The 12,600-nt window shown below is 41.7% G+C and overlaps 1 protein-coding gene across 1 annotated transcript in view; it reads right to left on the bottom strand.

Moving 5' to 3' along the window:
• LOC128902547 (pro-neuregulin-1, membrane-bound isoform-like) overlaps positions 1 to 12,600 on the bottom strand; it is a 50,375-nt gene that overhangs the window by 18,120 nt on the left and 19,655 nt on the right. The window contains exon 2 of the mRNA XM_054185753.1: positions 696 to 873. Within this exon, the coding sequence (XP_054041728.1) occupies positions 696 to 873 (178 nt within the window). The remainder of the gene's footprint in view (positions 1 to 695; positions 874 to 12,600) is intronic.

Here is a 12,600-nt window from a genome sequence, read left to right as displayed (position 1 = left end):
AAGCCTTCTCCTGCCTCAACGCAGAAAATACATTTTGTAACTTCTTCTCTTCCCTGCACAAACAAGGCACCATACCATCTTTTGGCACTGGTCATCAGTCACATGTAGGGGACACTTTTCCCCAGTCAGGAGGATGCGAGTTGCAGGCTTTGCTACTCATCTGACATCTGCTAGACCCATGCCGTGTTCTGCATGCATGGGAATGCCTCTGGTAAAGGACTACTGCAAGCTTGCATAAGACATTCGAAGATAACGCAGACAGCATTCAGACCCTTTTAAAGACTAGATTGCTTGCAAAGCAAATCTCAAAAATATTTCCAAATCTGCATTGCTTTGATGATTTTAAATGTTCTTGGATTTTAGACAATAAGCATAAGGTACCTCTGTTCTTGTCAGTAGTTTAAAAATGGCCTGTCTCCAAGGTTTACTGGTTAAAATTATAGCCTTTGGCTATAAGAAAATAAATAGAAATTGAAAAGGGAAAATTATTTATGAAATATTTATACCATACTACCACTTCATCCATACAGTCAAGAAAAATAACATCAGTGTCTGTTTCCTTAAATGTTCTTCCTCCATAACTCACAGCTTTTAGCTTTGTGATACTGCAATTAACAACCTCAATGCTTGTGTTCTGGTGAACAGCTCTCCCCATCCCTCCCAACCCAGCTTGTGAGATATGTCTCTGTACTTACTTTTGTTTTTTGGGGATCTTGATATTTTCAGGCCTGTTTTTTTTGGTTATTTCCTTTCCATTCTTTAACCATTTGAATCTGAGCGCAGGGTACTCTGAAGTGGTTTCACACCTTAGCACTAGCTTCTGGCCCACAGTAGCCTCTTGGTTTTTCATTTCCTTCAATTTGGGAGGCACCGCTAAAGAAATAAAAGAACGTGCTGGTGATTAGGCCATCCTCAGAAGGGAAAACAGTGCTAACAGCGAGCAACACCCCAGCAAGACTAGCAATGCTTCTACACCAAAATCTGTAAAATAAGGTTACTTATCATCCCTAAAGCATAAAGGCGCACTTAATTGACAGCCTTGTTTGGCCCTTTGGAGTTCTCCTACATGGGTCTTACAACCTGCAAGCCATATGCAGCCTTAGTGAGAACTAAAGTGCTGCTTCTGAATACAGTATGAAGCACTAACAACACTTAATTGATTGTGAGCACCTAGATGCATGACAGCACACTGAAGCAGGCAGCCTTGGTAGGTAACAGAGAAAGGGAGGATGTCTTGCTGCTTTGTTTATTTCGACTGTTATGAGTCAGGGGCTATCCAAAGGCTCCAGGTGCAACTGATGTGACAGAGAGCTAAAAGCATAAATATAAGTTTGACAGCTTCCCTAATCTGAGGGAAAGACTTTTGCTCCAGCCAAACATTATAACCCACATTATACACCTACCTCAAACCTCAGCTTGGCCATATCCTTTCCCTGAGGCAAGAGACAATGGGCTTGGAAGCCCATCAAGAGAATCAATATCAATTAAGGGTATTTTGGACCCAGAAGGGGACACTGCATTGAAAAGGCTCAGCCAATGGCTCCCACACACTGAAGGGCTCCAGCTGACGCATCTCAGTTTCTACTGCGTTGTAGCAATACTGTTTCTTGTGTCAGTAAATCTCAAACCATTCAGGGCTTTCTAAGTTAAATAATACTCCACAACCAGTACTGATCTTTGAGCACAGGCTTCATGAGAAGATGCGGTCCCTCTGTGAGACACTACCCTTCATTTTACCCTGTGGGCTAGCTGCAAACCAGCCTTTATCACGCTCTGGTATTGAGGTAAAACACTTAGTTTAACCTTACTTCCTCTGGGGCTTAAGATAACACTTTTACTATACAACCGTGGAGAGCTAATATGGGGAGCTACAGCTGGTCAGCTGATGTGTGATAGCTTGTGAGTCCATTCTGGCTCAGCTGCACCCTGTTGTTGTTGGTCTGTACCTCTGGGGAGCCAGTATCCCCTTGCAGCACCTCTAGATGCAGTGTGTTTTGTTTTTTTGACCAAATGATTCTCCACAACATGCTGATTAGGAGTGTTCATTGGAACACCAACAAGTCTCCAATACGGTACTGTACAAGAAAATGTTTTAACAAACTGGAACATGCTTGATTACATTTTGGTATCTGTTGCTTGTGGTTTTGTGGAGACTTGCTGACGTCAATTTCCCTTAATTATTATTTCAATCACACAAAAACCGCGCAGCACCACCATGGCCATAATTATGAGAAGCGTGTACAAAGAACTGGATACACACATGCCCAACAAGCAGTTGCCTGTTGCAGACAGCAGCACGGCCTGTCCCATACACAAGACAACCTTCTCGATCCCGGGAAAGCCCATGGAAACCAAGGAAAGCCTGATTCCCCTGGAAACTGAGCCCAGAGCAGAGCAGCATAAGCAACGGTGGTTGGGAAAAAGTGGTCTGCAGTGAGTGAGCAAATGAGGTGGAACCTGCTGGGCCACCAGGAGAAGACGGAGTAATTCAATAATTAAAAAACTCCTGATTAAGAGGAAGACAACAACTTTTTCCCTGTATCTCTGCTGGTGCAGAAAACAAGTCCCTTGCAGGAAGTTTAAGGCTAGACATCAGCAAAACATCTAAGAGGGAGACCTTCTCTGTGGAGGGCATCAACCAAGGTTTTACACAATGGGTCGGCACATGTGTCAGGGTAGCACTGGGATGGGTCAGGTTAGGCCCCGGACTTCATGACCAGAAAGAAATCTCCCCCAGAATGTCTTCTTACATGTTGGTTTCCATTTTCCAACCCCCAAAGGATAATTTTGGAAATTTCAGTACGTTCCAAAAACACTACCAAAACAATTTTTGCTTTCTGCAAAACAAATGCCCACACACCATTCTGAAACCAATATGTTTAAATATATGCACTTTTTTGAGTATGTGTGTATTTATATATATACATACATTTACATAAGCACACACATGTAAATATTCAGGCATTTAACCAAAAGAGAGAAGGAATTTTTGAAAAATACCAATCTTTACATTTTCCAGCAAAAATAATTAACATTAATTAACAGTGCCTTACTACTGAGATTTGTACTGATAGTTTCATTCTGCCATTAAAGAGTTAAGGTTACAGTATTGGTCACTACATAAGAAAAGGAGCTGCAGAGGTGTGAAATAAAAAGGCAGTATTCCTTACTTTAATATATTTCACTTATTATAGTCTTAGTCCATTTTGTGCATAAATTAAGAGAATAGCCACAATTGCAAAATCAAAATTTCTGTGCTTAAGACTTCAACTTGTTATTGATTTTCTTGTCAACATAGCACTGTGAAACCAGGAATAAAAGGGAGATGCCATTTTGTTCCTGAATTTTATTTTAATTCGGTATTATCTGCTCAAAATGACTTGCAGATTTTTTCCTCCATCAGAACTGTCAATGAAAAAAAAAAGTGTTAAATTAATATGCTCAACTCTTGCCATAATTCAGGAGTTACCAGGAAACATAAAAGAGGATTTAATCAATGGCAGTGACCCTCACTAATTCACAGTAACTCGCTGTCCAAGCATGCAGGCTCTCCAGGGAAAGCAGTAAAAGCTGTTCACAGACATGACAGAAAAGAGATTGTTTCTCCTTTTTTCTTTTCTCCTTTTCATTTACACTATGTTTGTTTCCTTTCAGCTGCAGTTTTGCAAGAGCTAATCAGACCTGCCAGGCATATGAGAAATCTCGTGCTGATAAAACTACAGCATTATGTGCTTGGATTGAGATCAGCTACAGCCTCCACTGGTGCAAGAGGCAGTTGACTTTCAACGCTGTCTGTGCCAGTTTCTCCAGCGCTGGTAAGACAGGACCTTGTCTGAGGGTTAAAAACGATTTTAAAGGAGGCAGAAATGCTTATAACGATAACCAGACATTGCTCTTCCCCGACACCTCCCTCCCCGCTTGCCTCTCTGCCTCTTCCCCCTTTGTCCCCGCGGCATCTCCTGCCAGCTTGGCTCCTTTCCACTGCTTCTCCACTGGGCCTGTCATGCAGTACCGCTCCCGCCGCCGGCAGGAACGAGGGAGAAAGGGCAAGGAAAACACTTTCTGCATGAGTGGAGGTTAAGGTGCCACGCAGGACAGGATGACTTAGTCGGACAGTACCGTGAAAACGGAAGCGTTTCCTGCGGGTCAGGTTTTGGGCAGCGCTGGTGTGAGCAGCTCCGGGCTGGCGGCAGCAGAGCCCTCACACGTGCCACCCGTCACAGAATGACAAGGGCCAGGTAGCAAAGAAAACAGACACATCCTGAAGAGAAACAGTGGAAACTAAGCGTGGAAGCACCCCAAAAGTGTCGCTGCTTGAATGAAAGATGCCGTGGATCCACTTTAACTCTATTCCTTGTGCTGAAACCCAGTAGGGCCTCACATTTTAGGAGTCAATTAGACACACAAAAAAGCACTCACGTTTAACCCCAAGTTTTTCACGCTCCCCAGTCAGGACCTCTCTCTCTGACCCAGAGACCTCCCCTGGTTTGACAGGCTTTCTAAGAAAGCAACAGGGACGACAACAGCGAGAGAGGGCTGTCACGCTGTGACAAGCCCTCACAAAGCAGCGCAGCACTTGTGTCAGCGTAAGTCCTGCACTGTTGGAAGGGTTTACCAGGCAAAAGCATGCAAGGTGTTAGATCTCTGCTTATTAAGATGGCTTGAGTATCTGTCATTTTGTTAGCAATTTTTTCAGGAATGTACATCTGCCGGCCTGCATAATAGCATTGCAGATAAGGAACACACATTTCCATATTCCCTCTGCTTAAAAGACTCACTGATAACGTACGACTGGAGATAACTTCTTCTCTCTAGGCTTTGGTGAGTTTGGCAAAGCGCAGCAATCTCCTCACCCTCAGTGTTTGATTGTATAGTTAATCTGCATGGAAGCTCAACACACTGAACAAATTAAACAGGAAACCTGCAAAATATTATCACACAACTACACGCTTTCAGCTGAAATTCCATGAGTGGCTGGGTTGTTTCCCCCCCTCTCCCTTTTCTTTTCCTAGGAAGGCAAAAAGCCTTTTAAGAGTCTGAGCACGGGAATGTATTAAGCATGCTTGCCAGTAGGCACATGTGCACAGTGTGCTGTGCAAAATTGTGACCAAAAGCTTGGTGAGTGGTAATAGAAGCCACAAGAATAACACCCATTGCCTTGGCCTCAGACTTGCTTTTTTGTAGCATAACGCTCAAGGCAGGGCAGTAATGTAAGACAAATTATATTATTTCCAAAAAGCCTTCTCCCCTTGCATATGAGATTGTAATCAAGTTCTGGTTTATCATCAGCAGGCCAGATTTTCTAAAGCCTTTGGTATAAAACATATAAGCTACACTTTAAAATGTATACTGCTCCTGCTCAGACAACTGAAAAAACAAACGCAAATTCTGGTTTTTTTCTGTTCGTTTTGATCCTCCTATTATTCTCTCAGACATTTGGATCCTGAACACTTCAAAATCTGGCTATTTCCTTCTAACATGCTGAGTCTCTGCCCAGATTACCTACATGATAAAACGTTGCAGGTAATGATCAGAGATAATCCCACACAATCAACTCTCCAAAATACCAGAGTAACTGATCACGAGCTGAGAGATTGGAAAACCAAACAAATCATTTAGCTAGTTACATGTGAATTTCTCAGTGCTGAACTCTTTTGAAAATACTGCCAGATGCATTTCAGCTTCTGTGTCTTGGTATGATTTGAATACTTACATCTGTGTAGAAGAGCAAAAGGAAAACCGCAAGCCTGACATTTGTCTTGAGCACTACATGTAAAACCAAGATCCACAGAATCTCATTCTTCTAGTGATGTTAAAAGGACATTTTTGCAGTAATTTTAGAAGTTATAAAGGCCAAAAGAAAGGGGAATTCCACAGGAGTGTCTTGCAGCATGGTCAAGAGCCAAGAAATGTAGCAATAAAGAGGGATAGAGCACTACAGCCATGTTCTTTGAACACTGGACGAGCGAGGAACCAGCAAATGCCACTATAAATCAGACTAACTACTCCCAAAAGCTAATCACAAAGCCAACTGCAACTCTAATTACCCTGACCAGGAGCTGCTCATCTCATGCTGTGGAGCGTTTGAGTCTAAACTCAGTGAGCCTGACAGGTTTAGGTATGACGGTGCTGAATTCTCACCGGGTCCTTTCAAAGTAATGGTGCATCCAACAAACTCATAGATCTCCACCTAAAGTATTTGTTTATTCGAGGTGAGATGCTTTCAAGTACATGGTATGTCATGCCAGTGTTCATGGATACTTACCCCTAGCAATGAAGCTGCTCTCTGAGCTTGCTTTCTTTTCATTTTCCCTGTCAGAAGCCCAGTAAACCCTTCCAATGAGAGTATCATGGGCCAACTCATAACATAACCTTGGGAAGGCAGGATTTTCAATAGAACACTAAAGATAGACATATGGAAGAAGTACTGTGCAAACGGTAAGGTCTCACTACTCCCCCCTCCACTCTACAAGTGAAAAGCATCTCCAGCAGAGCCAGAAAAAGGACAGTAGTGGCAAACCAGTATGTCTAGAAGTATCATGTCCACAAGGGAAAGCCTGAGAGTGCCCATTTATTCAGTGTAACAAGATAATGCCAGGCAGTCCAGTCTCCTGCAGTCACTCAGGATATCAGTTTCGGAGCTTAGACCTCCTCAGAGACAGGGAACTGCATTCAAAGAGAGTAAAACGTAGATTTCACAAGAGAAGCTGGGTGTGAGCAAGCGTCTAACCTAAAGATTACAATTTAAAGGTCAGCACTTAATTTGTTTACTGATGATCATGTCTGCAGGAACACACCGCCTGATTGCATTAAATGCTCTCTCCTCTGGTTCACAATGTTTCAGCTGACTCCAACTGGCTGCATCCCTGATAAACTTTGATGATCCTGTTAGACACTGTCAATATAAAAACTTGATCATATAGACTGCAAATGTGGGGACAGCGTAAATAAATATACTTGCTATCCAATAAGCGATTCAGGGACAACTGCTCATAAAGTCGATATAAGAATCTACAGGTCCATATTTTACATACCTAAGTGTATAAAGGTAGACTCCAGAATCTTTATTTGAGAACTAAAATGAAAGCAATCCAATGCACAGAAATGCTATGCAAGCATAAATCCTGTGGACTTCAAGGGGACTTGCAATACTCAGTGCTTTTTTTTTTTTTACACGAAGCCACTTCTGATTTAGAAGCTGAATTTCAAGACTTCACATTAAAAAGTCTGTGTTCCTTGAAGTCAGGTGGGGGGAGGAAGCACAGCTTGCTGCATCATACATATGTCTCTTTCTCTTCTTTGCTTTCCAGTGTATTTTCATCACTAATCTCTATCTTTGCTTGAAAAAAGGCATGCAGGAAGTCACCAAATAGAGATTAGTGCAGCTGAGAAAACCACCACAGCAAAGGCTGTGACTGCACTGTTAACTTGGATGGGTCTCAGATTATGCCTTATAGCCAGACTTGGAAGATTCACCAGATCACTGGGCTGAGGCACACAAAACTTAAACTTTGGTTCTCAGCTGTGGTACTGGTGTAGACACGTTGGTGTGCCCTAAGATCATCAATATGATAGAAAATATGATAGCATTAAGACAAATGGAGGAAAAAAAGACAAGGAAGGAAAGATGTGCAATGCAACAATATTCTCCTTTGGTATAATTCCAGAGGTTATTCCTCTGGATTACTAATGAAAATCCAGTTCTTAAGTAATTCTCTTTTTTTCTCTTTTTGGCAGAATTGTTTGTTTTTTTTTTTAATAGCTTCCTTAAAGCTTTAGCCTTTCAATCTGAGGGCTCAAAAGTGCTGCAGCCATTTCCTTCTCTCCTTCTGGAAGCCTTGAAAGAAAGCATAACACCACACATCCATTGACATTACCACCACACTTTAATGTGCCTGGTTAGAGATATTCCTAATTAAGCATGCCAAATTGTCCCTACTCCCAATGAGAGCTCAGTCAAGTACATATAGAAGCAACAATCTGCCAGATTAGTGCACGATGCAGAATTTAAATGATATCAGACAATGGTGCAGTCACAGGGTTCACATAAATTTCCCTAATATTAAAACAATTTTTCATGTTGAACAGGAAAACCCAAAGGACCTGCTGCCCACATGGGTGCCTTATTAACAAATGAAAACAACATGGGGAAAAGGGAGTGTCATGACAGGTGAAGTTCAACGGAAATGGTGGTCAGAAGATGATTCCCGGACTGTGGGATGCAGGGTACCTCAACAAGGGACCACTAACCACCTCATCCTGCATGGGTTCACAGAGCTTGAGTCACTGCCACCACTACAAGGATATCTGGGTAATCTGAGTTTGGGGATATAACCACTGGAAAGACTAATTAGTGAGTACACAGAAAGACCTCAAATGGGATTTACCAAAATCCTTTCCAAAAGTCACGAACAATCTCCCTCTCACAAAGTTCACACAGAGGCCATCCACAAAGTAGATGACAAAATTTCTGGGCATCCCCAGGCACAATTGCCAGTTTTGGGGGTTCATTTGTCCACTAATGTTCCTCCTGACAAAGAACCACTCACCCATGTGGAAATATTGAGGTGGGAAGGTGGAAAAACTGAACCTGTGATGGCGTGTTTGACATGAACAGAAACAAAATAAAAATGTAGAAATGAATTTGAAGAAACAAGATTAATTGGAGCATCAAAAGTAAGAAGTTGCTGTTGCATTACAGGTTGCATAAAATATTCACAGCATTGTGAAGAACTTTGAAACATTGATTTGCTAATGCACAATTCAAACTTAGCACTATGGGTATTGGCTCCTCATTTGCCACTTTCCTTCCCCTCCTCTCCTTTAAATCCTTGATGGTCAGCTCCTAGCAATACTCGTTTTCTGAACTTTATGTGGGTGTTCAGCACAGGCTGTGAAACATCTGTGTGCTCAAAGACTGCATGGAGGACACCTGTGGAAGGCAAGGACAGCCTTTCCACTGCAACCCAAAAGTGGAATCTGTCCCTACCCCAACTTAACCAGAGCTGCTTCTGAAGCTTTTCTTAGTCATTTTCTTCTGGTGCTGATTACAGATGGAGCAGAGCATGTGCCAGCCCCATCCCACCTGCTCAACACCAAAAAGAGCAATCCACCTGCCCCTGCCTGCCAGAATCTCCACCAGGTACAAAATGTCAGAGCTATTGCTGGTGGTGTGTGCTGTGCCTCTGCTCCTAAGTCAATTCGGAAGATGACTGCTTTAATATCTACATGCTAAGGGGAAAATCAACGTGGTCTGACAGTGCCAAAAGGGTGCCACTCCAACAACGAAAGGATGTGCCTTTCTTCAGGGACAGAGCACAAGTAGTCCTGGCCCCTTCAGTTGACTGAGGTGGCCATCCCTTGAAAACATCTGTTAGCAAAATCTTCCTTTTTTTTAACTAGAAGGTATGCAAACAGTTTAGCCAATGAGACCGAAAGCCACTCGACTCATTTCAGGAACTGAGGATCTGGATACACCTGGGCATTACGTGCATGCCCAGCTCAGCAAAAATATAAACATGGCACAATATTATGGACTTGCACAGTGTGCAGAGAGGATCTCATCATATACCCTTCAGTATAATTTCCTTCCAACATATACAAAACCCCACATTTATAGTCGCAACTATGGCAAAACAAAAAAGGCAATTGCAGTGAAAAGGAAATGTTTATGTCACACTTGTTTGAAAATGTGTGCAGGCTGTCTTCAGAGAAATGAAAAATTAAACAAAATTCTTAAGAATAAATACTGCTAAATACCTGCAATCAGGAACAGTTCGCGAAAAGACCTAATTAGAACCATCTCCCCTGGTTAAATTATTATACAAGATTAGACATCCTTTTAAAGGTCAACCTCCAAAAAATCCATAACCACATGATCAGTAAAGTGTGCAGAAACACGCCACGGTCCAGCAACCACTGGAGGAGAGACAGGAACACTTTATGCAACTCTGAAATGGTTTCCGGACTGTAAGCAAAAGTTTAAAAATTATGTAGGAAAAATTACAAGGCTTTTAAAAAATATATTCCAGGTCAACCATAAATTGTGTAATTGCATACCAGGAAACCTGTGTGAATGCTAAGTGGTGGGCCACACAGGAGTGTGACCATCACAAAAACACAGGACACTGTAAAACAGATCTCAAAGTGAAACAGAACTCCAGGCCATCAAGTCCAGCCTGGAGCTCCTGGTCCGTAATGATCAAGCCCATCCTGCTACGTGTTTATGTAACCTTTTGTCAAAATCCCCCAATGGCCTTAAAATCTGTGACTATGTGAAAAAGACTATAACATGCATTAAACAGTTAGTAATTATTTAACATCCTACATACCTAACCCCTGTCATTGTGGCTATCAGTATCTATTGTTGGGCATGAATTATGGTTTTTATTGTAGGAAGGTGATATTCTTTACGTAGAAGCCACAGGCAGACCTTCTAGATCCATTCAAATCTATAAAGTACAGTAAGTAATGTGCATAATTTACCAAAGCTTATGCCCTAATCTAGGCTCTTCATTAACAGAACAGAGACCATACTGTAAAGTTTAGCTAAAAAGGAGTTGGGAGAATAAACCCCACATAAGTTCTGAACAGGCTGCCAGTAAAGAGAATAAAGACATGGTAAATCGAGTAAACCTCCCTTCCCCCACTTCTTCTTTTAAACTTGCAAATGGTTTTTGTGTGTCACAGTTTTGGATAAAATCACAGCCTGAAAATTAATTATATCAAGTGTGCAAGTATCCAGGGCTTTATTTGCTATACGATAAGAACTGAAGGCCCAGCACAGTACTAAGGTAAAATTCAGGCCCTGTGAAAATAAAATGCTTTGTCATTGATTCGATACAGTTAGACTTTCACCCCAGAAGACAGGGAAATGTGCCACAGTCTTTCTAAGGGGATAAAATAAAGTACAGACCTTGTCTATATCCAAATTTGCAGATTTTTAAGTAAAGCATAAATCAATTTTATTTAAACCAATGCAAAGCCTCAGCATGAACACACTTAAACTGATTTAAAGCTGATTTATGATTAAACTCACATTAAAATCAATTCCTTAACAAATTAAGTTGAATCAATAAACTTCTGGATTAAATTAGTCCTAACAGGTCTTTCTAGAGGCAATGTTCCCTCTGCTTCAGTTGAATTGATTTAAGAAACCTAACTTTAATGACAGTGACTTTGTGTGTTAACACTCATACATGTTATTATGCATTCATCATTCAGGGTAGAAAAACATCAATGTGATTATAGAGCTCTGCACAAAAGGACTAATCAGACCAATGTCCCATCCCTTTGGTAGTCTCCTTTTTGTTTCATTCTCAAGGATAATAGCCTTGTGAGTAACAGCTTTATTTTGTCACTACTGAGCTGGAGATTTCTGCATATCATCTACTGTGATCTATCTGTTCCATGCAATTTCTCATAAAAGTTTCAGTTTGTTGTTATTTCTGCAAGAGGAAATTCTTCCTTTGCTTTTAATTCCCGGCCAGGATACTGACTTCAATCATGAAATCGCCTAGACAGTATACATATAGCATCCAGCATAAAATGTGTTACTCTGCTGCTGAGAAATTACTGAAGAGCATTAGTAGAATGACTGCAAGCCAATCTGCAGCAAAGCTGTTTCCACCAGAGTCCCACCAGACCTCAAACCAGCTCTGTTCACCTTTGGACATTTGAGCTGCAAGGAAGGCAGCAACCTACGCACTCCTTACAGTGCCAACAGAGGCAAAATCTCATGCGGGAGTACCCTGAGACAAATACCCAGAAAAAAACCCAGGTAAGGAAAATCAAGAAGGTTCCCACACACACAAGTTGGTGTCATACTGCGGCAGCCCAGCAGATTGCTCATCTGTTTCTTGCAGAGCTAGAATTAAAATAAAGGCTCCAGCCTCAACACATGTGGCCACTGTGCCTCTCTGAAGCATTTTGAAGTGAATAACGGCAAAACCTGTTAGTGGAGGCTGCTGCTCCTTGACAGACATGGGAGGGATGTTTCCCCAAGCAATAAGATGAGATTGAAGTAGGAAACCACAACCAAGTCTCCCTTTAGAGAGTGTCTGTATAATGTTCAAATTCTTACGTGTTGTCACTTTTTTCTTACTTTTAGTAGTCTTCACAAAAAAGCAGTCTTTCATGAACCAAACAAAACCACATTATCCTAAATAGATGGTATCATGTCAAGTTCCAATCTGGATTTTCATTGAAAATAGCACGTAATAGGCAGAATGCATAACTTTCTCCCTAACTGTGCTGAACCCTAGGGGGTTGCCAGTCATCTCTTTTGTCCAGATTCTCTAGAAGGCATGAGAAAGAAACTCATATTACATGAATAAATCAAACATAAAAGCTTGATCCTAAAAAAGGTTTGGGAAAACAAGGGTTTACAATGGAAACTGTTGTGCAACTCCAGCAGCAGAACTGGCAGCTGTATCAGGTTTTCTTTAAGGCTCAGCCCTGCAAGGTGGCAAAAGTGCAGAGAACAGGGCTGTCTCACAAGAAGTCCAGTGGCAGGCAGGATTTATTTCCTGGTGATAAGCAAAAAGATGAGTCTGCTATTTACCTACAATGATGTAGCCACACCATCTGGCTCTTCTACCT

This window comes from Rissa tridactyla, chromosome Z, assembly GCF_028500815.1.
Source record: "Rissa tridactyla isolate bRisTri1 chromosome Z, bRisTri1.patW.cur.20221130, whole genome shotgun sequence".
Classification (NCBI taxonomy): Eukaryota; Metazoa; Chordata; class Aves; order Charadriiformes; family Laridae; genus Rissa; species Rissa tridactyla.
Note: the sequence above shows the minus strand (reverse complement) of the source record. Positions and strands in the feature narration are given on the sequence as shown.